This window comes from Camelus bactrianus, chromosome 32 (genome assembly GCF_048773025.1).
Source record: "Camelus bactrianus isolate YW-2024 breed Bactrian camel chromosome 32, ASM4877302v1, whole genome shotgun sequence".
Taxonomy (NCBI): Eukaryota; Metazoa; Chordata; class Mammalia; order Artiodactyla; family Camelidae; genus Camelus; species Camelus bactrianus.
This window is the reverse complement of record NC_133570.1, coordinates 11,856,712-11,881,621: the sequence shown is the minus strand read 5'-3', so window position 1 is coordinate 11,881,621 and position 24,910 is coordinate 11,856,712. Positions and strand designations below refer to the sequence as shown.

Genomic DNA, 24,910 nt, shown 5'->3' with positions numbered 1-24,910 from the left:
GGTAGGAATTATTATTAGAAGTAGAGTCAGTGCTATACAGGGCCAAATAATTTCAAGTTATAGATGCCACTTGTAACATTAGCAGCCTTTCAATAACACTGTGCCGCACCAGTACTGGATTTTGTTCTTTAATTTAATAAAGGTAAGCTTGTTCTTCAAGTTGGCTTTAATTTCTGTTCTGCCCCCTCTCTTTTGTTTCTTTTATAGAGGAGAACTGGCACCAGCAGGAACAGGATGGGTTATACAAAAACAACATCTGTATTCCTCAGCTGGGGCAAGGAGAGGAGTTAAATGCAGAAGCCTGGGGAATACGGGACAAACCACGTAGGTGCACACTGCTTAACTACATGTAAACTCCTGCTCCACTGCTCTGCTGGGACCCACCAGTTAAGGACATAATCAAGCTATGTGCAAACTAAACTGAGTTTCAAACGCTACACTAGATAAACAACCATAAGGACTATTAAGAGGCTGGTCAAAGTACAGTAAATTGGATCTCATGACAAGATTAAAAGTACTCTTAACATTAATCTCAAACTATCCTGTTATTCTTTCTGAAAGAACACAAGAGTTCATGGACAAGTGCATCCTGGAAGGATTTCTTCCACATAACTGTGTTCCTGCTAAACAGGAAGGCAGTTCTCCCAGCTCTTGAACTTGTTTTCAAACATGAATATTATTCAAGACCTTGCCAAAAGGATTGGGTATGAGTTGTACAACCAGAAAAGATACAAGACATTGTGTAAGACATCATGGCAAACGTAATGAATTAGCACATGGTCGCTTGTCTGAAGGTCCAGTCTTGCAAGGGTGAGGTGAAGGGGCACTGAGGGGACTCCTTCGCTGGACAAGTGAAACTTCCCCAAACTGGGCCACCTACCCTATTAGGTTGTCTCAATTTTAAGCTCACCTTCCCAATATGTGTGTATGTGTGTCTATTTTTCATTCAAGATTCATTCAAAAGTTATCAAGTTCTAACAATGTGTTAAGGATATGGAGACAAAGGTAGGTGGGTTCTCTGTTCTCAGAGAGCCTCCAGAGCAGCTCACACAGAGATATGCACAGAAATCAGTGCAATCAACCACAGCCAAAGTCCACACAGGCTATACGGGGATACAGAGAAAAAAGAGAAAACAAAGAAGAGAAAACAAAAAACAAAACAAAAACAAGAACTTTCTTCATAAACTGCAAGGAGCTACAGAAATTTTTATTACTCGTGTATATTACTCAACCTGATTTTAAAAGGAGTATTTTAATAACTGTTCTATTTTTCAAGGGTTATCATAAGAGTCAAATGAGATAAATGTCTCATGTTAGTAAAGCACTTAAACACAAGGCATTGTCATTAAAAGATCTGCTCATGATTCTCAAAAGAGAAGAAAAAAAAGGGACAAAGGCCAGAGGGAATCCCAAATGTCTAATATTTGTGGAATGGCTAAATACAGCCTGAACATGGAAAATTTTAGTTATAAAAAATTAAACTTAAAAAAAGCTTTTAAAGATGGGGAAAAATGCATGAATGTTAAGCGAAGAAACAGTATGCCCCAATTATATTTTTAAAATATGAAAAATGAAGAAAGAAAGTATGCCCAAATATCATCAGTGAATCCCTCTGGTTAGTGAGATTAAGGATAATTGTTTTCCTCCTCTACCCTGTGCCATACTCCTCAAACTTTATGAAAGGTATATATACCTTGGTGGTCAGTGAAAAAGAGAACAACAAAAAACATTAGCAACTTTTTCTTATGATTTATTACACTTTAGACAGTGTCTAACTTGGCACCAATTTACATACTTAATTACTTTAAAGCCAAAGATGTTAATATATTTTCAAGGAGTTACACAAATAGCCCTGAGACTTTCAGGAACTACACCACTTGAACAAGTATGAGACTGGTTATTTACATGAGAGGACCTCTAAGGACCCTTTTGACTCCAGGGTTGGGATTTCTCTAATCTCAGCTCAAATGCCCCAAAGAGTTAGGCCCACCTCGCTGTTCTACTTCTGCATCTTGTTTTGTTTCCTTTATAAATTATTTGAAATAATTCTGTTCATTTGCCATTCATTTCCTCCCCTCACCCCCTAACACAATATAGGCTCTCGGAGAATAAGATGGTATCTGCACTGTAACATCTCCATCAACTTGCAGACAGTGTCGAGTGCAGCTGGCGTTCACTAAACATTTGTTAAATCAATGTGCAAGTCACCTAGCACCCAATCCTCTCCCCTGATGGCATCCCCACCAAGCTGGCTAATGTCTCCTGCGCTCCCATCCCTACAATTTAAACTATCCCCCAAAGCATTAATTAACATGAAAACTGAAGAAAAGAGGAATTCACAGCAGTAGAGAATAATCAAGTATTCTCTAGGCAAAAAGTGGCCACATCTGCTACCTGAGTTCACAGTCTCACTGAAGCAGAGCTAAGGATCACATGGGGCTCTGGAGTTTTTCACAGCCTCTTCTGAGTTAATCCTAATCACCACCACCTCCCTTCCCAGCCAGTACATGCCAAAGCGCAGCTCCAAGTTATAGATGCAACCTGAGACCAGGTAACACGGAGCAAACTCACCTCAAGTCACTGAGCTCATGGTGGGCGGGCGGACAACGTGAGCTGCAGCAGAGAGCAGAGCAGGAAGAGCCAACTCAGATCTCTGGAGGGGCATCAGTCAGAATGGGCTCTGAGGTTCTGGTCCCAAGGACCCCTTATACTCTTAAAAACGACTGAGGACTTCAATATGTGGGCTTGTGAGGGTTGTAGCTATTGACATTTATCATATTGGAAATTAAAACAAATTCTTAAAATACCTGTTTAAAAATAACAATAATGAGCCCATTCCATGTCAACATTTTGTGTGGGGACCCATTTTTCAAAATATATATATACGTATTTGGTGAGATGAGAAAATGTTTTTACATTTTTGCAAATGTTTTTAATGTCTAGCTCAAGAGAAAACAGCTGGATTCTCACATCTTCCTCTGCATAGAATTTACTGCAATAGGTTGTTTGGGCGAAGGTTATGAAGAAAATCTACCTCACACAGATACATAGCTGGAAAGAGGAGTTTTTAGTGGCTTTTCGAGATAATTATGGATAATCTTCTTCGATACTATATCGAAACTTGACAAGTATAGTTTCTTAAAAGTTTGTTGCAAATGGTGCAGCCACATTGGAAAACATTTCAGCAGTTCCTCAAAAAGTTAAACAGAGTTACCAAGTGACCAATCAGTTTCACAGGGAGGACTTTACTCAAGAGAAACGAAAACGTTATTTCCAAGCAAAACCTGTACACCAACGTTCAAGGCAGCATTGTTCATGACAGCCAAAAGCAAGCCAAGTCTCCATCAACTAATGACGGATGAACAAAATGTGGTAGATGCCTACAACAGAATATTATTCAGACATAAAATGAAGTACTAACACATTCTACAACATGCATAGGCCTTGAAAACACTGGCTTTTAAGAAGCCAGACACAGATGACCACATAGTGTATGATTCCATTTATATGAAATGTCCTGAATAAGCTAAATCCATGGAGACAGAAAGTTGACTGGTGGTTGCCAGAGGCTTGACAGGCAGGGATAGAGAGGTTATAGCAAAAGTGTTTCTTAGGCTGTGGGGAATCAGATCCAGGGAAATCTGTAAGACAAAAATTTTGCCAACAGTTTTAGGGGATTCAAAATCATCCCCCTCACCACAAACCCATATGATTATGGTCATAAATCATAAGTGTAAAAAAAAAAGCAAAAACAAAAAAAGGCACACTGGGGGGAAAAAAAAGAACAAGGTACACCAGAGTGCTTAAAAGGTGGTTGTAGAGAAAGTCACAGAGTACACAGCATCTGAGTCAATACAGGAAAAATTAGGAGTGTGCTAAGCTGAGAAGGAAAAGTCATCCCAAATAAAAAGACTTGATTCACAGCACTGTTAATCAATTATATGTCAATTAAAAAAAAAAAGACTCAATTTTTTTTTTCAACCAATATCTGAATACAGATGAAGTGCCTGCGAGTACTCTAGGGACTGGGATTCTACGAACATCACAGACAAGGTTCCTGTTCTCCAGAATATTACGTTCTAGAAAGGAGAATGAGGGGAGACAGATAAACAAGTAAATGATCAGAAATCCTCAGTAAGTGATGCCTACCACAAAGAAGGAAAGCAGGCCTATGGGCCAGGAACTGAAGTCACTGACACTGTGTCACCTCGTGTGGCCTGGAGCAGTAACAGCCTCACCTGAACTGACAAAAGAGACTCACGGTGTGGAGATCCTGGGAAGGGAGTCTGCAATCTTGAGTGCAACAGGAATCCAAAGAATTATACACAAGGAAGCACCGAGACAGTTTTTTTTTCAGATTATCACCCCTCCAGCTGGATAGAGAACAGACTGTAGGACAAGAAAGGAAGCAGAGATCTGTTTGTGGGTGACTACAGAGGTCCAGATGAGGTAGGCTGACTTATGGTGGCAGCAGTGACAACTGGGAGAGATGAACAGATTCAGGATCCACTCTGGAGGCAGAAGCCATGTTTTGCACATGGGGAGTAAGAGAAAGAAAAGCAGAAAGTATGTGTGGCTTGACTACCTGGTGAACACGAATGCCACACAGTGAGCCTGGGGATGAAGTTTGGTGGTGGAGAATCAAGAATTCTGTTTTGGCCAAGTACGAGAAGTACAATACATTCAAAAAGACAGGTCAAATAGGCAGCTGGATATAAGAATTTGGGGTTTTCTGGATAGGTGTAGGCGGAAGCTACAAATTAGGATAGCAACAGCATACAGCTGGTACTTAATGGTGCCAGGGATCAGCTGGGTCAGGTGGGGAGGAAGGCAGAGGTCTGAGTCCTGGCTCACTACAGCACCCACAGGTCCACTGGACAGAGAAATAACATGTGACCATGAAGTGTCTGCAAAGTGGCAGAACACTCAAGCCCGAGAAATACTTAGTTCATGAGAATGTCACCAAACACATCCTGGCCTACAAAAGAGGCCTCCAGCACTCGCCCTTCTCTTTGCGGGAGGCGGGACACAGCTCCCCCACCAATCTGCTGAAACTCGGATGACGATATCGTTTAGCGTTTATTTGGTATTCACTGCTAAATTTTACTTAAGAACTTGACTCTTGAGAACGAAAAGGAGAGCTTTTCTAACTCCGTCGGAGCAGTATCATAAACCAGGGTGGTACGGAGTACACCCCCGAGTATGCTCACGCTATGTGAAAGCCCAAATGTTCAACCTGAACTTCTAAAACAAACTTACCATTCTCTCGGTAACATTTCCCACCTAAGCACCTTGCCTTTTCTCTCAGAAATTCCCACAGGGAACAAACTAAAGGGAAGGGGAGGTGAAAAGAAAATTCCACAGAACGGGCACCCGGTGGGGTCCTGTGGAGTCTCCCTGCGCCCATTAATTAAATGTAAACCAGGAACACCTGCGCTGGCCCCGTAACTCGGCTGCTGAATGACCCAGGCAGCTCCACCTTTCTCAGTCTCGGATTCCCCCGCTGTAACATGGGGACACCACTCCCCACACTGCCGCGAAGATGAAGGGAGAAATGCAGGTAGGAAGCAGGTAGGCGGCCCTCAGGGTGACAAGCACAGCGTTAGGCCCCACAGCACCAGGTTTACGTCCCAGGTCTGCCCCTCCTCAACCCGGGTCAGGAATGCCCACCTCTCCGGACCAGGAGGCCCGGAGCACCGGACATTCGGGCAGCGCAGCTGCAGAGGCAGCTTCCCCCACCCAGGGAGGGGGGCGGCCACTGACCTGCTTGAAGGTGCTGGTGAGGAAGTAGACGAGCGAGAGCCCGAAGACCAGGGCGAGCACCCACCTCTTCCGCAGAAGCCGGCGCCACACCATGGCCGCCAGGTTCACCATCCCGGAGCGGAGCGGGGCAGGCCCGGGGCCCGGGCGGCATGGCCCCTACGCGGCCGGCAGCCCCATAGCTCGCGGCGGGCGCCGGCCCCGTGGCCCCCGGCCCAGCCAGCTCCCGGCAGCCACCCCGCGCCTCCTCACGTGATCTCGCCCCACGCACCGCCTCCACTCTCGCGTCACCCGCCGGCCTCGCTCGGCCCCCTCCTCATTGGTCCCTGCCGAACGGCTGCTCCCTATTGGCTAAAGCCAGGAAAGAGGGGCGGGCAATCGTGTGCGAGCGGCAGGTGCAGCTGTGCTCGGGTCTTAGCGCCGCGCCGGGCAACCTGAGAGACCCTGAGGAGAGGCCGGAAGCACTCGGAAGTCAGGTGCTCCTCGGGCCGCGCGAGTGATTGGCTTGGAAGGACGTGAATGATGCCTCTGTGATTGCTGAATTGTCTGGGCAGGTAAAAAGAGAACGTTATTTTCCCTCTCCGGGCATGGTCAATGTAGTCTCCTGCCCTTGCAGTCCTAGGGCGTTTCGGGCTAAACGTGGGTTGCAGGAATGAAAAACGCTCGCGGCATTGTATCTGAAGTGCACCTGCCTGCTTCCAATGCAAGTGATGCAGGAGATGCTGTCTCGCGTGCATTTCTGTGCAGTCATGTTACGGCCCGGGGATGCAGCTTAAAACATCTCATATACTGTAAACTCTTGGTGAAATCCCTCTTAGAGATATAGTCTGATGTATGGAGCAGAGAGTGAAAAGGCATTTTATTCATTCAGATGCATTCCATGTGCAAAAATTTTATTCCAGAATTCGATATTGGGAATAATTATGTAAGGCCTGCTTCTAACAGAGTCTGAAGCCTCTTCGAAAGTGAGCGTCTGAGAGTGGAATCTTGGGTATTTGACTAAGGAGGCTGTGTCAAATTTGTGGATGGAAACTTGGGATTCTGTATTTTATTTTCCCCAAGGGTTTGCAGGTGATGAGAAATCATTGCAAGGAGAGCATTAAGCCGAGATTGCAAGTTCTTGAAAAATATTTACACGATGAGCTTTCCTTGATAGGTGAAGATGGTGCTACTGACCCATTTCTTGGCTGATTTTTTCCAAAAGAGAAAGGAGGCGTAGCTGGTGGGTTTTCTCTCTAATCAGCGGCCCTGGTAACACCAATGCTGTCCCCTGAAGAAAGCTGGTCTCTCAACAGCCGATTATGGTGCTCTGAACTAAGCTTAGATACCATCATTTGTTCTGGTACCAAAAAGTATTCAAGGAAGCTAAACTAATGCATGTAAAGTCTCTGGCCTTTATTTCTCCTCTGGGATGAAAGATTAGGGAGGGAGCAACGGATATAAAAAATGATAAGTGAGAGACCCTTTGATGTTCTACTCATTGAGTAAATACCTGTTGAGTGCTACTCTGTGCCAGGCAGTGTTCTGGATGTGGAGACAGAGGGGCAAACCAGGCAGACAGATTCTTGCTTTTATGGAGTTGACATTCTAATGGGGGACAGATCACCAATAAATAAGAAAACATGTAAATAAATAAGTGTTATGAAGAAGGTAAAACAGGTCAATGTATGTTGGGTCAGGATGGTGAGATGAGATGGCCTCTGGGAAGAGGTGACATTTGACCTGAAGGAGCCAGAAGGAAAAGCATTCTAGGGAGAGGGAGCAGCAAGGACAAAGGCCCTGAGGCAGGGACAAGCTGGCTTGTTTGAAAAACAAAAAGGCCAGTGTGAAGTGAATGAAGGGCTGCAAATGGCAAAATATCTTTCTTATAGGCGAGTTGTATTCCATTACTTGTATATGCTGCATCTTCTTTATCCATTCATCTATTACTGTGCACTTTGGATGTTTCCATATCTTGGCAGTTATAAACAATATTGCTGTTAATAGCGGGGTATATCTTTTTGAATTAATTCTTATTTTGTGGTTGGCTTTATTCCTTTCTTAAGTTTAAAAAGCTAAAGCTCTAAACATACTTAGAAACCATGAATAGTACATAAATGTAAAATTTAAAAATATGCACAGTATAATGTGTATATGTATTTACGTGCAATATATATTGCATATGTGCAGTCAAATTGTGACAATTCTACCTAATAAAACTGGGGAAAAAATTTTTTAAAGGCCAGTGTAGTTGGAGGAGAGTAGTTATAGGGAGAGTGGAAGAAATGAGGTTGGAAACAGGTGAGGCTACATCAGGCCTAACTTGTAGGCCAGGAGCAGAGCTTGGGTTTTATTCAGATTGCAGTGGGTAGCCTTCAGAGGGCCTAACACATGTTTTTTGTATTCCTTAATCAGGACTCAGGGCTTGACAACAGGATAAGATCCTTTAAAATCATAACCATCCTCAAGGGTCCCAAGGAGGGATCGGTGAGAGGCTAACCAGAGATATGGAGGCAACAGAACCATCTACTGATAGCTACCCATGAAGCTGTAAGGCATAGTCTCAGGTTCCAGGCATCTCGTGGACTTTTCACTTAAGTGTTCTGTTCCTTCCAGGGTTTGGAGGCTTTGGTAAGCTCCTGTGACCTGGGCATCCCTTTAGAGAGGAAGAAGAGGCCTGCTTTCTCTGGAATCCAGTGGTCACACCCTGATCTGGAGCCCCACATACCCACCTCAGGTGTCATCAACATGGAGTTCTAAAGTCCATGTGGTTCCTCACAGTCAGCCAGGTGACCTGTCTCCCTGAGAATTCACATCTTCATTCCCACTTTATTAAATGTGAGAGCTGAAAGGAAGCTTTGAGTTCAGACACTTCACCCACCTTCCATTTAACCATGGGGATTCTGAGGCCACAAAGAGATTACTGATTTGCCTAGGGTCACAAATGAGGGGTTGTATCAGTCCAGAATCCATATCTCCTATCAGTCTGCTGCTCACTTCACCTGCAACATTTCTTTGCTGCCCAGTTCACTGCTTTCTTCTCTCATGTAGCAACTTCCTCTACCTCCGGGCTTCTCCTCCTTATCTGTGAAAAGGGGTGATGACACTTTCCTCATGGGACAGAACGTTGATTTGAGGGTGGAATGGTATAGCAGATCAAAACACGGTGTGCAAAATGTCAGTGAGCTCTAGGGATGTAAGAGACAAATAGTCCTTGTTTACGGTTACCATGGCAATCTGGGAGTGTGGGGAGACTCTGGCTCATGCCATATGTTGACTTTTAGGTCTTAAGGAAAATGCAGAGACGCCACAGCAGCAACACGGATAACATTCCACCCGAAAGGTAGGAATCCCCTCATTCCATCTGAGGGCTCTGGGCTTAGAGTGGTCAGAGGCAACCCAAAGCTGGATTGAATAATACCTGCCCCTCAGGGCTCCTTGTCAGAATTGCAAAGGAGATCTGATGGGAAACTGCTTTGCACAGTGATGGCCCCACCCCTTCAACACATGACAGCTTGCTGTTGCTGTGATGGTAATTCTCAAAGCCTGTGCAACCGGTGAGCCACTTGACTTGTTGTCGCAGTGATTGTGCCCAGGGGATTTTCATTTATCCAGGGGTCTGAGTGGTAACATGGCGAGGCTGATGACATTGAAAGGAGATTTTTATTACTTGCATTTCCCAAGAGGAGAGGGCATGCCAGGCACCACTCAGGGCCACCTGGGAATCACCAGGGTCAGTCAGGAGGCAGAAAGGAGCAAAGGGAAAGCACAGGTCACAGCGTTTATTGTGTTTTCCACACAAAGTAGGGCAAGGCACGGGAAGCAGCTTAGGACTGACTAGTCTGAATGATGTTGGTGGGCTCTAAGCTACAGGAGTGGTCTCTAGTTTTCTGGGACCTGGCCCTGGGTAACTTGGGGCAGAGGATATATTGGCTGAGGATGTAAGTTAGATTAAGGAGGTGGTTGGGATCTGAGCTCTGGATCATAGGGGAGTTGTACACAATGTTGCCCATTAGTTGGGCCCAAAATGAGTAGATGCCAAATAGACAAATACAGAATCTGAGAAAACACAGTTATAACACTCAGGAGCTAGAATTTCTATCTCGTTAAGCCCAGGAGAGTACAGACCCTGGGGACCTGTTCTCAGGTTGTGATAGTCTTCCAGTCCCAGACCCCCACCATTCTAGTGCCTACATCCAAGGAGGAGGCAGCCAAACTTTCCCTCCCTCACATCATATTCCAGGTCCCCTGCAATACTGAGGTTGGCTACAAAATCACAAAGAGTATCCACCAGTCCCAACATTGGGGCTGAATTTTGCATCAAGCCTGCCTGTTCTTCAGGGAAGAACACTGGCCTTAAGTCAGACAACCCTTGGCCAAAAATCCCAGTTTAGCGACCTCCCACTTCAGTGCCTTTGGCAAGCACCTTCACCTCTAGGCCTCGGTTTCCCCATCCATAAGTGGCAGGTAACAAAACTCAGGGTTGCTTATAAATGAGTGAATGAGTATGAAAAGACACAAACACAGCATCTGGCATATAATAAGCATGGCTCTTGGAGCTTTTCCAGCCTTTGGAGACAGAATTACTGTCTACTCTCAAGTGAATCACGAGATCTTTGGGGGCAGAGACCATGCCAGAAAAAACCAAGGCCACTGTGTCACCTTCACATGAGCCTGCAGAAGTCAGGACTGTTTTTACTACCATTTTACAGATGAGGAAACCGAGGCTCAGAGAGGATAAGTAAGTGACCTGAAGTCACACAGTCAGGAAGTGGCAGGGCTGAGATTTGGGCCCTGGTCCATTTGACCCCACACAGTCTTTTCTCTGAGACACCACATTTCAGCTGCTTGGGTGGATCCTCTCCTTTCCCAGGCTGCCTCACACTCTAACCCTTAAGTGGTTAAGTTAGAAGCACAGCCTCTGCCCTCTAAGGAATGTTCTTTCCCATTTAGGCTGAAATCTCGGCTGGATGCTGGGGAGAGGCCAGGGGAAGGGAGGCTAGCTATAAAAAGGCCCTTGGTGGGTTGAGTCTTCTCTGGTTGTACTGGAGGCACCTGAGCCCAGTGAACGCAGAGTGCTGGCCAGCTCAAGGTGGGAAGGAGGTTTCCAGGGCCCCATGGGGCAGTGAGGGAGAGAGGGTGGGCCACTGTGGGCACCTGCCAGGACTCCTGCTTTCTGAGCTTAGCTTCTTGAAGTACAGAGAAAGCTCAAGGCCCCCTGAGGATCATATCCATGGTGTTAGTTGTTGTTGTCATTATTAATACTATTGTTATTATTATCCCAGACCCAAGGGAGCAGGACCACACATTTCCTGGACTTCTGGAGCCAGCAGGGATGATGGGCCATGGGAGGTCGGGGAGTGGGTAGGCATCTTCAGGTTCCCTCCCTCTCACCAGCTTTATGTTACCCCCAGGTCAAGTTAGTAAGGCCAATGAAGCCAACCCCAAGATTTCTCCAGACCGACATCTCCCCTGCTGAATTTCACAGGTGTTCTGCAAGATGTGAATAGGTTTTCCATGGAAACAATCCTGTGGTCAAATAAGTTGGGGAAACACTAGGTTTAAACAGAGTTAATTTTTTCACTTGCAGGCCTTCTCAGAGCCTTTAGTATGCTCATTCATTATCTCAAATAATATTTATTGAGCATATTCTATGTGCCAGGTGCATTGTGCTGGGTAGAGGAGATCCACAGGGGAGCCAGATCATGGCCTTTGACCTCAGGGAGCAGAGCCCAATTTAAAGTGCTGTTCTCAGTGCTGACTGCCTGTTAGAATCACCCCGAGGGCTCTGAAGACAGAGATGCTGGGGTCCACCCCCAAAAATTTTGACTCAGTTGGTCAACACTGGGTCTAGGGCACTGGTGTTTTTCAAAAGTTCCCCCGAGTAATTATAACGTATGCCCAGGGTTGAGAGGCACAGGTAAGCAGTAGAACAATAACTGATCAGTCCCATGCAGAGGAGGTCAGGGTGCAGTGAGGGCAAAGAACAAGGAGACTGTCGTGTGGGTGGTAGGCAAGGCTCCACCCAGCAAGAGAGATTCGAACTGAAGTCTGACTCATGAGCATAGGTTACCCAGGTGGGCAGTGTGGGGTGTGGGTAGACAGCTGGTGAAGGGGCCGGCCTGGGCAAAGGCCCTACAGTAGGAAGCTCTTGGCTAGTGAGAAGAGGGCACATGATGAATTTGAAGTTCAGGCCCAGATAATCCAGGGCATCCAGCAAGTTCATCTCTCTGAGTGTTGGTCTCTCTATCTGTAAAATGGGAATGATATTAGTCCCTATCTCTAGAGTTTATCCAAGACCACAGGAAGGAGTTTCAAATGGGAAGCCCTTTTAGTGGGCTATTGAAATAATCGAACGTATGCTTTTGTTTTTGTTTTTTTAATGCACCCTGGTCTCTGAGTGAATAGATTATATACAGTCGAATGTGGAAGCAGTGTAAAACCTCCCCCTGTAGCCTTCCTCTGGTGTCATTTTGTGCCTGAGTGCTAGCTAGACTTTTTCCTCCCTTCTGGCCCAGAAATCGCAGCCAAGCGCTCAGCTCAGAGGCTAGTGTGGATGAAGGGGGCGTCTTTGAGAGTCTGAAGGCAGAAGCAGCCTCCCCACCAGCACTCTTCTCAGGCTTATCCGGCCTTCCCACTGGCAGCCTCCCTGCCACCCCGTTCCCATCCAGCCTGGTGCTGGGGGCCTCGGCTAGCGGCGGGGACGTGTTCATCCAGATGCCTGCATCCAGGGAGGAAGGCGGGGGTCGCGGCGAAGGGGGCGCCTACCACCACCGCCAGCCCCATCACCACTTCCACCATGGTGGCCACCGTGGGGGCTCCCTACTGCAGCATGTTGGCGGGGACCACCGTGCACACTCCGATGAGGGGGGCGATGAGCAGCCGGGGACGCCTGCCCCAGCCCTGTCCGAGCTGAAGGCTGTAATCTGCTGGCTCCAGAAAGGCCTGCCATTCATCCTGATCCTTCTGGCCAAAGTTTGCTTCCAGCATAAGCTTGGTGAGTCCGGGGGGATGCAGAGATTGCAGCCTGTGGCTTTACCTACGGGGTGGGGTGGGGGTTCTCTATCCTAGGTGCCAAGGGAAGGCAGTAGAGGTCTTCATGGTGCAAAGTGCTTGGGAGTCTGGAATTCTGAGTCAGAACTGGGTTCAAATCCTGGCCAGCTAGCTGTGTGACTTCAGGCAAGTCAGTCACCTTCTCTGAGCCTCAGCTTCCTCATCTGCCCAGTAGGGGTTGTGATAGAGACTTCCTCAGCTGGTTGGGTGATGTGAAGGAGTATACTACTTAGTTCAAACTGCTCCAGTCTGGATCCAGGCCCTGCCCCTTCCTAGCTGTGTGACACTGGCTACATTATGTAAACTCTCTGTGCCTCAGTCCCATCATCCATAAAATGGGGATTATAATACTATATATACTACTATATGTATTATATGTACTATTACATATATTGTATACATGCATTATAGCTATACATATACTATAATATAATACATTATGTATACTATTATATACATATAATATAATAGTATGTTATGTATACTGTTACAGTATATGTACAGTTTCTGCTTTTGTGAGATTGCAGTGAGGTGAAATGAGTTAATATCTGTAAAGCATTTGGGACAGTGCCTGGCAGAGAGTAAGTGCTATGTGAGAATAGATGATTATTTTTATCATATTCATTATTAATACCCGTGAAATACTTAACATAGAACCCTGCACATAGCAAGTGCTCAATAAGTACGACCTATTGTTATCAGAAAGTAAGATAATGATTCATAAGGGCTTAGCCTAGTACCTGACACACACTTAACATTCAATAAATGTGATTGCTGGTCGACTGTTATTTAAATTATCTCTGTTACTTACTGTTACTAGATCATGATGCTGCTGTGCCCTGGAGAGTTTTAAGCTCTCGTTTTAGTCTTATGGTAGAAATTTCGGTAGGAATTATCTCATGGCCTACTGCATCCCACAGGAAGATATCTAGAGGAGATTAGGCCATCGTGTCTTATTTGCCCCTTTCTGGTGACTTCCAGCTCACTCAGATCACTCCTTCCTTTTTGGGGTGCTGCTATGTCAGTCCCTCCCTTTCTATTGCTAGAAATGGAAGCCGACCTATTCCCCCTTACCCTGAATTCCAGCAAACTCACAACCAAGCTGTATTCTCGAGTATGGTCATTTTCTTTTTCAGTTGGCAGATTTGTTTGTTTAATCAAAGAGGAGAATATAAGAGAGGACTGTGGGGCTACTAGCTTTGATTTTGTATGTTTTTGGTGAAGAAACACGTCTTTTACAAGGCAGATCTTGGAAAATACCTGGATTACATGTACTATTTTTTTTAAAAAGTAAAAAATAAATAAAAAGTAAAAAATAAAAGTGAAATCCAGTCACGTGGAGTTCTGCATGTTGTGTGGAAGCAGAATCCTGTCCACAGAGAACAAAAAGTAGGATTGGAAAAGCCCTATTCAGGGAGAATTCCAAGATTATAGCTTGGCAAATTGTGGAATAAAATTCAGTTCTTTCCCCGCCTCTGCAAGGGTCATGTTTTCCTGTCAGCCAGGAATTTTTTCCCCTTTAACATGAAACTTTAATTTTTTATGGTGTGGGGGTCTTTTTCTACATGTGCTTTTACTACAGATCACATGTCTTGGATTCTTTATGAAAGTAGAAAGAAAAATAGGCCCCATTTACTAACAGCTGGAGATTGTGCACTCTGAGCAGTATCCCTTCGTGAAGTAAGTCCTGTTATTTTGTCTGTTTTACAGAGGAGGAAACGGGCTCAGAGAGGTGCAGTGACTGAGCCAAGCTTACACAGAGAGGAGGTGGCAGAGCCAAGATTTGAACTCAGGTCTTACCAGACTGCACAGCCCATGCTTCTACCTGGTTCTATAAAATACCCCCACAGTGGCCTCAATCCCATCCCTAAGTCAGAAGCCTGTTCTCAGTGGTTCAGGGTTTCCAGTGATACACCTGGCGGCCCCAGTGCCCCAGAAATGGGATTTTCTCTCTCTCTCTGTGGTTAGCGTGTCAGCTCCGAGGGGACTCAGGATGTGTCTTTTTAACGTTGCTCACAGCCTGATGGGTCTGAGTGGGTGGTCTCGGCCCCGCCTCTGTCTCGCAGGCATTGCCGTGTGCATCGGGATGGCCAGCACCTTCGCCTATGCCAACTCAACACTCCGAGAACAAGTCTCCCTCAAGGTGAGTCACCTGGCAAATTAGTCTCCTAGGGCTGCTGTAATGAACGACCACAAACTTCATGACTTGAAACAACCGAAGTGTATGACCTCACAGTTCTGTAGATCAGAAGTCTGAAGTGGGGCCCTCTAGCCTAAGATCAAGGTGTCAGCAGGACTCCATTCCTTCTGGAGGGTTCAGAGGTCAGTCTCTTTCCTCGCCCTTTCCAGGTTCTAGAAGTCACCCACGTTCATTGGCTCACATCCCTATCATCCTCCTTTGAGCCAGCACTGTTGCATCTCTGTGACCATCCTTCTACAGACACATCTCCCTCTGATGCACCTCTTCTGTCTCCCTCTTCCACTTTTAGGGACCCCTGTGATAGCATTGCCCCCCACCCCAGATAATCCAGGAGACACTCCCCATTGCACAGTCAGCTGATTAGCAACCTTAATTCCACCTGCAGCCCACATTGCATTTGCCATGTATTCGTAAGTTGTAGAGATTAGGACGGTGACATCTTTAGGAGGCCCATCTTCTACCTCCCACCCCGGGCAGATTCCTGGATTTGCCATCCTTCTGCTCCAGCCTTCCAGTAGTAACATCTCTCCCATGAGCCCCTGGCCCAGTCCCATTACCCTCCTGGCATTCAACCAGTTAGCTCACTTCCTACCCACTCTCATGGTTAAGGTCATCCTACTGGCACTGCTGAGTGGCCATGTGGCTTCACCACCATCATCCCGAATGCCCTGTCTGATACCTGCTGAGCACTAACTGTGTCCAGCCCAGTGCTCGGCCCGTTACACAGCTCATCTTGCACATTCATTCCAGCAACCTGGGAGTGAGGCAGAATTATTCTTAACTCATTTTCCCAATGAGGAAACAGTGACCCAGAATTTCTTGACTAAGAACTGAGTTTCTTGCCTAAAGCCACACAGCCAGGACAAAGGGTGGCATCAGGATATGAACCCAGGCATTGAGCCCAGAGCCTGTGCTCCCCGCCAGGTTCAAATCCCAGCTCCTGCAAGTCCTTGGACAGGTTATTTCCGTGATCTCAGCCCCAGGTGCTGTCTCTGGAAGAGGAACTTCCACACCAGCTTCATACACCCATTGTGAGTATTAAATGAGATCATGCATGGAAGGTGTTCAGCGTGGTTCCTGGCTTATAGGAACTGTGTAATTGAGCTATTTTTAACAAGCCTGTGTTTTCTACTGCACGTGTGATCCTGTAACAGTCACCATCCTCTCTGACCCTCCTTCGGGGTCATCTGCTTTCTGAGAGCCACCTGGGCCTCCATGAGGCATGGAGGGCAGCTCAGTCTCCATTGGAGACATGAGCACATTGAAGTCCAGAGTTGGGCATGGAGACAGAGGTTCTTCTTGACCCTTAGTCTCATCTTCTTCATGCAAACCCCTTTCTGCTGCTGTTAGAGCAGTAGGTTGATCAACACCATGGTGGGAGGCTATTGTGACTGGCTCTTCTTGATTGCAGTGACATCTGAATTGAGCCCTGACTTGAATTTTAAGGGTAAGGGCATACCTGTATATGTGGATAGGCTTCGAGGGGTCCTTGAACTCTGTGAAGACACAGGCAATGTTTTGGCTGTCTGCGTGTATTTTTGTTAAAGAGAGTCTGTGTGACCTTAGGAATCTCAGCTTACTGCTAGAGAAGTACCCCATTTTTGTCCTTCTGAGTCTGGCTTCTCCCGGCATTGCTAATTCCCTTTCTCTTCACTTTGGGTTTGGATTTACAGGGGACTAAACTGGAATCTATTATTTATTGGGGTAAAAAGGGCTGCCGAGTGGATTAATCACATTGATAAGAGCAGTTGGTTGGTGGGAGGTGGTTTCTCGGGCAGTTAACCTTGACCACTCCTGGAATAATGGATGGATGGAGATGCATTTATTTTGTCTACTCTATGGAAATGTGCATCATAACAGTGTGTGGGGCACTGAGCTATGTCTGGAGACAGTGGATCATTTACTGAAACCATAGGGAAGGTCACGCTGGGAAAGTTATGACCTCATCTTATTCCAGCAATGCAGCTGCCTTGGTCCAAGAAAAGACAAGCTTTTGAGAATCAGGAGTATGAGGGTCCAGTGATGTATCCCAAGCTACACAGGCAGGAGCCTGCCTCCAGAAATCTCCTAGGGTTGCTCTTAGGCTGAGAAACTAAGAAACAGCAAAACGAGACGGTTTCCCGGCTTGTCTTCCTGGGGGCTGATCAGAAACAAGGCTGGAGAAAGAGAAGACAGGGCTGGATTGCAAAGGGCTTTGACAGCCACGTGTATGAGTATGAATTTAATTCTATAAATGTGGCCCTACGTCTAATGGTCAGTCTGGGGCAGTAGCCCAGGGGTTTATGCTAGAAAAAGTGAGAACAGAAGTTTCCAACCTGTCGATCTGAATCTACTGCTGGGTTTAAAGTCAGAATGACAGGTTCTTACCCCTTAGTGAGCCTGAAGTATGCACCCATACCAGACTGAATGTTTACATTTATAAAGTTTACTTAACCCTTAACAAAACAAAATGAGATTTTTTAACAAGGGCAATGAGGCTGAAACATGTGCCCTTGAGCAAGAGTTACTGAATTTCTCTGTGCGTCAGTTCCTAACAGTAAATGTAAACTAATGATTCCTACATACCAGGCACTGTTCTGAGTGTTTTAATGTACATTAATTCTCACAACTCTATAAGAGAGTGCAATATATACCCATTTTACAGATGAGGAAAGAGAAATACAGAAAGTTTAAGTAACTTGCCCAAGCTTGGACAACCCCCAGGTAGCAGACCAAAGATTTGAACCAAGGCCATCCAGCTCCAGAGTCTGTTTTCGCTAACCATGCTGCCCTCCTGCCTTTCTGAATAGTTTTCCAAGCAGATTTCCACATTTTTGTTACCTTGTCTGAAACCATCCTCTGGGTTCCAGTGGGATGGAAAGATGCCAATGCCTTTCCTTTCACTGTTAGCCCTGTTTCCTTGGAACCTTTGAAAAAGGGAAAAGTTGCCCCTTGTTGGGGAACATTCTGAACTGTTTTGCCAGGTTCACCTTTGGCAGCTCAGCTTCCCCACAGATCTCTTGCTTTGTCTCTAGGAGAAGAGGTCGGTGCTGGTCATCTTGTGGATCTTGGCCTTTCTGGCGGGGAACACCCTCTATGTGCTCTATACATTCAGTTCCCAGCAGCTGTACAACAGGTGAGCAGGGGAGTCTGACCCCCACAGTGGGAAAGTGGGGGACTTTGTTAGCCTTGACACACAGCCCTTTCACTTCAGAACAATGCAGTGGCTTTGCATTGTAATTACATTGTACATTGTAATTTTCAGATTCCACCCTGTTGTTATATACACACACGCCTAGACCAGAAGTCATATTATAATGCAAGCCACATGTGCAATTTTGCATTTTCTAGTAGCCACATAGTACATGGTGGGGAGGATTGGCTAGTGAGAGTCTCTAGGATAGGACTGAAACTCAATTCAAGCTTTCAGATCACATCCATCTATTTTGAAAATGGACTTTGAGGAATGAGCAGTTTTCCCACTTTCTGGGGCCACTGGAAGTTGCATAAAAGCAATTTGGGAAGTTAGTTCCAAGACATCGACATGCATCTCACACACTGCATTAGTTGTCTGGCCCAGAAGATCAAAGTCCTGGTGGAGGGTGTAGAAGGTGGAGTTTCCCAGAACCTTGGATGAATTTCCAGCTCATGCCATTCTCTAGGTGTGATCACATTCAGAGGCTCAGACCTCAGTGCCCTCATCAAACCAGGGCTGAGTCAAACTGGCAGCCCACAAAGAGAAACAGTGGCTTGGGAAAAAAGCAACAGAGCTAAGCCTCCTTCCTTCTTGATGTCAGTGGTCTAGAGTGTGTTTGTAAGTGATACCAACAGCTGTTATCTTATTTTGCCCTCCCAGTGACCCAGCAGGATATTACTGGCCCCATTTTACAGGTGAGGAAACTGAGGCCTAATGAAATTCTTTCTAATGGGCCATAGTCCTGGTAGGTACCCACAAGCTTGAATCTCCCCAGGATTTGAAGTCTGATGACCAGCGTCAGAGGGCTTTCATCCTGCCCCTTACCAGCTTTGTGCCCTTTGGCAAATTAAAGGAAACTCTTTGAACCTCCTAGTTTTTGCATTTGTGAAACCAGGACCAAGTTAAGTTTTGCCTTATCCACCTGAACAGGCTAATTATTAGAGAGGCAAATGTTGTAAATACATGAAAAGTACTGGGGAAACTGTGAGACATTTGCTATGTTGTAATCATGCCATAATTAATATAATTCTTTTATGATGAATTACTAAACCTGTTGGTGGTGGTGGTGCCTAATAGGGCATAAAACAGACAATAAAATGTATCCATCCATTAAAGTTCATAGTGTACATTAGAAATAAGTGGACTTAGTGATCAATCCGGAAAAACACTTTGGCATCTTTCCTGCTCCAAAAGCCAAAACAAAAAACACTAAGACGACATTACAACCCAAACAGGTGGATTGAACAGATAGACGTCTCTGAGATAAAATGGAAAGTGAAGGGCAGATCTTCACTTTATTGCCATCAGAGATGAGTATTAAAAAAGCAGGGCATAGACGTCAGCCAGCCAGCCTGGGATATTCCCAGGGAAGGACAAGGGCAGAGGCAAAGAAGGGAGCTCAGGGCTGCCAGCCTCTCCCCGCATCACAATGCGGATGGCAACTCAGACTCAAACTTGGAGACGAGGCATCCCACGGAGACAGAACTCAGATGTGGAAGGACACTGAAGGTATCTTGAGAGATAGCCAAAATAGATTGTTTTCATTGATTTTGCCCTACTCTAGCTCTTCAAAGATTTTTGTTATAAATAGAAATCGATTTTTACAAATAAAAGAGTAGACCACTCAGTTCCTAGGATGCTCTCATCAGGGGACCTCAATGTGCACCGTTTTCCACCAGCCCTGCAGTGTGTGTAGAAAGCATTTAGAAAGCGTTCACTCTGGGTTGTGTGCACTGTTATCTGCTTTTGAGGGGACAGGCAGAACTCCGACTGGCCTTTTCTCAGAGCCTCTAATCCAATGGGAAAAAAAGCAAGAGGACCAGCATGGTTTGGGTGCTGGTTCCAATCCTAGCTCCACATTCTAACTGAAATGCCACATGCTAGTTTATCCCACGTCATAGTGCCCCAGATTCCCCAGCCCAAAATGGGATAATCCTAGTGCCTACCACATAGAGCGTTTGGGAAGATGAAATGAGTTAAGACACACACAGCATTCAGAATAGGGTCAGCAAGATGTAAAGAGCCAAGATATTATTACCACAAGTGACATCATCCTTCTCTGAGGTGGTGGAGAGCAGTGCTACTCAACATGTGGTCCGTGGACTTGTGCCAGTGTCAGAATGGCTTGTTGTCTGTCTCCAAGAAGGGAAGTACAGAAATTGAGTGTGAGGTTGACTTACCCACTCACGGATGGGTAAAATGGGTTGACACACTCCGAGTGGCACTGCAGTAGAGTAAGAATTGACAGCAATAACTGTAGCCAGGGTGCCTGGGTTCGAATCCACCACTGTCCCTTCATGGTTGTAGTACTTCATGCATGTTACTTTACCTTCCTGTGCCTCAGTTTTCTCATCTGCAAAGTGGGTGGATAACAGCACCTGCCTCATAGACATGTTATCATCATCCGTACTGCCCGGCAGAGTCTGTAGTAGGTCCATTATTGAATGCCACCAATAACGCAATGAGGAAGGGAACGATTTCCGTTTTATTGGTGAGGCTTACAGAGAGAACATTATTTGTCTAGGCTCCAATAAATGGAGAAGCCTGGATTCAAATTCAGGTTTGTCTGATATTGATGCCTGTATGCTTATCACGTAGAGTGACCTTGGGCAACTGACTTCACCTCTCCAATCTTCAGTGTCTCATTTATAAAGTGGGGATAAGTAGTGCTCACTGTGCAGGACAATGAGATACAGTGAGTAAACAGCTTAGCACAGTGTCTGCACATCAGATCCTCCCTCTTTCTCTCCCTCTTTCATAGTATTGTTTGGCTTCCTTCCATCCCTCCTTCCACTTCCTCTTGTAAAGCCTCTTGTGGACACATAAAACTGGAGGGGACCTTAACTAATGATGCTCCAAGTGTATCTCATCGTTTAACTCTCAGGGGAACAGAGGCTTAAAGAGGTCAGGATACCCACCTGAGGTCACACAGCAAGTTAGTAGCAGGTTCAGCAACAGGGCAGAGATGTCTGACTCCCAGCTGAGTGCTCTTTCTACAGGTAATATTTACAAGGTTCCCAGAGTGATTAGAAGGGGCTGACAAGGGCCAGTGATCCTAAGTGAGCATCCTGACTCTCTGAACCCTCCCTCAGCCTCATCTTCCTGAAGCCTAACCTAGAGACCCTGGACTTCTTCGACCTGCTGTGGATCGTGGGGATCGCAGACTTTGTGCTGAAGTATATCACCATCGCCCTCAAGTGCCTTGTCGTGGCCCTGCCTAAGATCATCCTGGCCGTCAAGTCCAAGGTAGGCACAGGCTGGGGCCCCGTCACGCTGATCATGCAGGGGATTCAGGGCACCTTCTGGAGGAGGAAAGAGTGGGCTTGGGCAGAGCTGATGTCAGGACATCAAATGACCAGCTCCTGAGCTGGTGGATCCTTTACCAACCTCTCCTGATTCCTTGAAGCTGAGCATGACTCTTTGTTGTCACCACCCTCCTGTCACGCCTCTGCTCTCCAACTCCATTTCCTAAGTTTCATCGTTCAAAGCTGCCCTTGATGCAGTTTTCATCTAAATTTCACCTGAGAAAGAAAAAAAGCACATTGACATGCACTGTGTGCTGCTTTTCCCAGGGAAGGATGGCTGTTATGGGTTTTGACTCTTTGTGGCTTTGAGGATGTGTTTTGTAAAGAGTACCTACCGAGGCTCGAAAGGAAAGAACTCTGATCAGTTAGGGAATGATCAATGATTCTTTACTGTGTACCTTAGGGAAAGGCCTGTGGGCCCGTGTTGGGATGAGGTGGTGTTGGGGAATAACCACTGTAATTCAGAGGACTGAGCAGGGCTGGGAAAAGATGCCATCATTAGATCAGAAAGCTCAGAATTTGTCCCAGGTGTTGGTTGGCAGAAGAGAATATTGGAATTGACTGTCCATCTTGACTGACAGTTGATCAGATCATTGGCCAGGCATGTAGGAAAAATGTGTTCCTTTGTTTCTTCTGTCCACACACACACTCAGTACCTCTGCCACCAGACATGTGGGTTTTCCACACATCATCTAATTCTCCAACACCAGCTGAGTGTCCTACAATTTCGCTCAATTCTGACACTGTCTACCTAGAGATAGTGTCAGATCCCCAGGTTAAGGGCTCAGTCCCATAAGATGCCAACTGCAAGTCCCAGATTGTCACCTGTACTTCTGTTAGACCAGCTATAAATCAGAGTTACCACGACCCCCTCCTTGGGTTTAGTCATTTGCTAGAGCAGCTCACAGAACTCAGGAAAACTCTTAAACACTTACCAATTTATTCTATAATAAAGGATACAATGAAAGTTATAGATGAAGAGATCTCTAGGGTGAGGTCCAGAAGAGTCCCAAGCACAGGAGCTTCTGTGCCCTTGGAGTTGGGGAGCATCACCCTCCCAGCCTATAGATATGTTCACCAACTCAGAAGGTCTCCAGACCCTGTGTTATCACATTGGCATGATTGATTTTTAAGTCCCCCTCCCGCCCCTCTCCACTTTTTGGAATAATGGGGGTATGGCTGAAAGTCTCAAGCTTCTAATTATGGCTTAGTCTTTCTGGTGACCAGCCCCTACCCAGGAGCCCACCAGGATCCCCCTCATCAGAACAAAAGACACTCTAGGGAATGCCAAGGGATTTAGGAGGTCAGCATCAGATGCTTCTATCACTCAGGAAGTTACAAAGATCTTAGGAGCTCTGTGTCAGGAACTTGGAATCAAAGACTAAATGTGAGAATGAAAGATTTTCCTAGCACCCCAATTTACAAGGGCTTTTAGGAACTCTAGGTCAGGAACCGGGGGCAGAGATCAATAAAAATATCTCTTATTATTGCACCCCAGGGTAATTCTGTCCCCCAACACCTCACCTTTACTCCTCACCTCCACCACAAATTTATCTGGTTGAGCCAAAATGCTAGAAAATTTAGCAGTTTTCTTAGATAAAGCCACAGCTCTGGTGCCCAGAATCAGGAAGTCTCAAATGGCATAAAGACAAAAAAAAAAAGCGACAGAGAAGAAAGGCAAGAGAGGAAACAATAGGTCTAAAGAATTCCTGAGATGCCTCCCTGCTCACCTGTCCCCAAACCATAATAACCATTATCATTTGCCCATTGAGCTCATGCCACATGTCAGGTCAGCACCAGGGAGGTGGCAGTATGGCCTGATGGCTACACACGTGGATGTTAGCATCAGATGTGTCTACATCCTGGTCCCTGCTGTATCCTATCCTAGCTGTGTGACTTTGGGCAGATGATGAAACCTCTCTGAGCCTTAGTTTCCTCATCTGTCAACTGATGACAATAATAGCACCTTCTTCCTATGTCCTAACCTCATAAGAACTGTTTCTGGTGGGAAATCTTTGCCTCATGCCCAGCATTATTAGTAAGCGCTCAGTGAATGATTTGCAATACTTCTAAGTTTTATTTAGTCTTCATGATGGCCAGCTCTGCACCAACTAGCTGTGTGACCTTGAATAAGTAACTTAGTTTCTCTGTGTCTCAGTTCCCTCATCTGTAAAATGGGGGTAATAATTGTGCTGAATGTCTTCCTCTTGCCCCTCGAGGGGTACTCTCCACCTTTCTTGCCCTGCTCTCTGCCCTAGAAGCTGAGCTGGGTGAACTATATCAACAGGCTCCTGTGGCCCCTGGCTGCCAGTTGGGTTCAGCCAGTGGGAAGCCTGAAAGGAGCAAGAGGCAGAGGTGTATTAGTCTCCTATGGAAGCCATAACACATTGCCACATTAAGCCACGTTGGTGGTGTAAGGGACCATAAATGTATTACCTTACAGTTATGGAGGTCACAGTTCTAAAATGAGTTTCACTGAGCTGAAGTCAAGGTGTCCACAGGGCTGCATTCCCTCCTCCATCCCTCCTGCCCTCTTGGCACTGGCAGGTTGAGTCCTTCTCTCCTCTCTCTCTGACCTCTGCTTCCATCGTCATATCTCCTCTGACTCCGACCCTCCTGCCTCCGTCTAAGGACCCTTGTGGTTACACTGAACATGTCTGGAGAATCTCCCCATCTCAAGCTCTGTAAACTTAGTTACGTCTGCATAGTCCCCTTTGCCGTGTAAGGTAACCTATTCACAGCTTTTGGGGATTAGGATGCGGACAGCTTTAGGGGGGTTATTATTCTACCGGCCATACCTGGTTTTCTCCCTGCTGGGCACCCATGGGTTGGTGCTGTACTTTACACACGTTGACTTGTTAAATCCGCACAACAGCCCCATGAAGCAGGTGCCGTTTCCCCATCCCCTTTCGCAGATGTGGGAGATAAGCGCCAACACACAGTTCCCATCATGGGCAGCACTCCGCAGACAGCTTCCTCTTGAAGTCTGGTAACCTGACCCTCCCCTCTTCCCTTCCGGCTGGGGGATTACAGCTCCCGCCTGTGGAGAGAGCTTCACTACCCCTTGTTCCTTTCCCTAAATCCTGCCACACCTTTGTAAAGAGCAGACGTATTGAACTCTTTACAACCCCATGAATAAATGGTCAAAAGGTTTGAACAAACACCTCACCAAAGAACATATACCGATGGCGTATAAGTACCTGAAAAGATGCTCCACGTCATTAGCCTTTAGAGAAATGAAAGTTAAAACCACAGTTATATATCACCACACATGGGGTACAGTGGCTAAAATTTAAAAGGTTGACCGTACCAAGTGTTGGCAGAAATGGGGAAGATTTGGAGCTCTCAGACAGTGCTAGTGGGAATGCAAAATGTACATCCAAAATAAGCTGTGGGGTGTGTGTGTGTGTGGAATACTACTCAGCCTAGAAAAGAATG

The 24,910-nt window shown here is 46.1% G+C and overlaps 2 protein-coding genes across 6 annotated transcripts in view; one reads left to right on the top strand and one right to left on the bottom strand.

Annotated features, from left to right (window-relative positions):
• SPRING1 (SREBF pathway regulator in golgi 1) overlaps positions 1–6,027 on the bottom strand; it is a 317,312-nt gene extending 311,285 nt beyond the window's left edge. For 2 of the 3 annotated variants that reach the window (XR_012503697.1, XM_074356476.1), the window contains exon 1: positions 5,764–6,027. Coding sequence is in view for 2 of the 3 variants with exons in the window: in XM_074356476.1 (XP_074212577.1) it covers positions 5,764–5,874 (111 nt within the window). In the remaining variant the exon portion in view is untranslated. The remainder of the gene's footprint in view (positions 1–5,763) is intronic. The other variant, XM_074356477.1, reaches the window with a different exon arrangement.
• A 111-nt stretch (positions 6,028–6,138) lies between these two features.
• The window catches only part of RNFT2 (ring finger protein, transmembrane 2), a 56,707-nt gene continuing 37,935 nt past the window's right edge, over positions 6,139–24,910 (top strand). For 2 of the 3 annotated variants that reach the window (XR_012503554.1, XM_010963605.3), the window contains exons 1-7: positions 6,139–6,314; positions 8,356–8,528; positions 9,024–9,082; positions 12,258–12,736; positions 14,859–14,935; positions 18,007–18,107; positions 21,260–21,413. Coding sequence is in view for 2 of the 3 variants with exons in the window: in XM_010963605.3 (XP_010961907.1) it covers positions 8,505–8,528; positions 9,024–9,082; positions 12,258–12,736; positions 14,859–14,935; positions 18,007–18,107; positions 21,260–21,413 (894 nt within the window). In the remaining variant the exon portion in view is untranslated. The remainder of the gene's footprint in view (positions 6,315–8,355; positions 8,529–9,023; positions 9,083–12,257; positions 12,737–14,858; positions 14,936–18,006; positions 18,108–21,259; positions 21,414–24,910) is intronic. The other variant, XM_010963606.3, reaches the window with a different exon arrangement.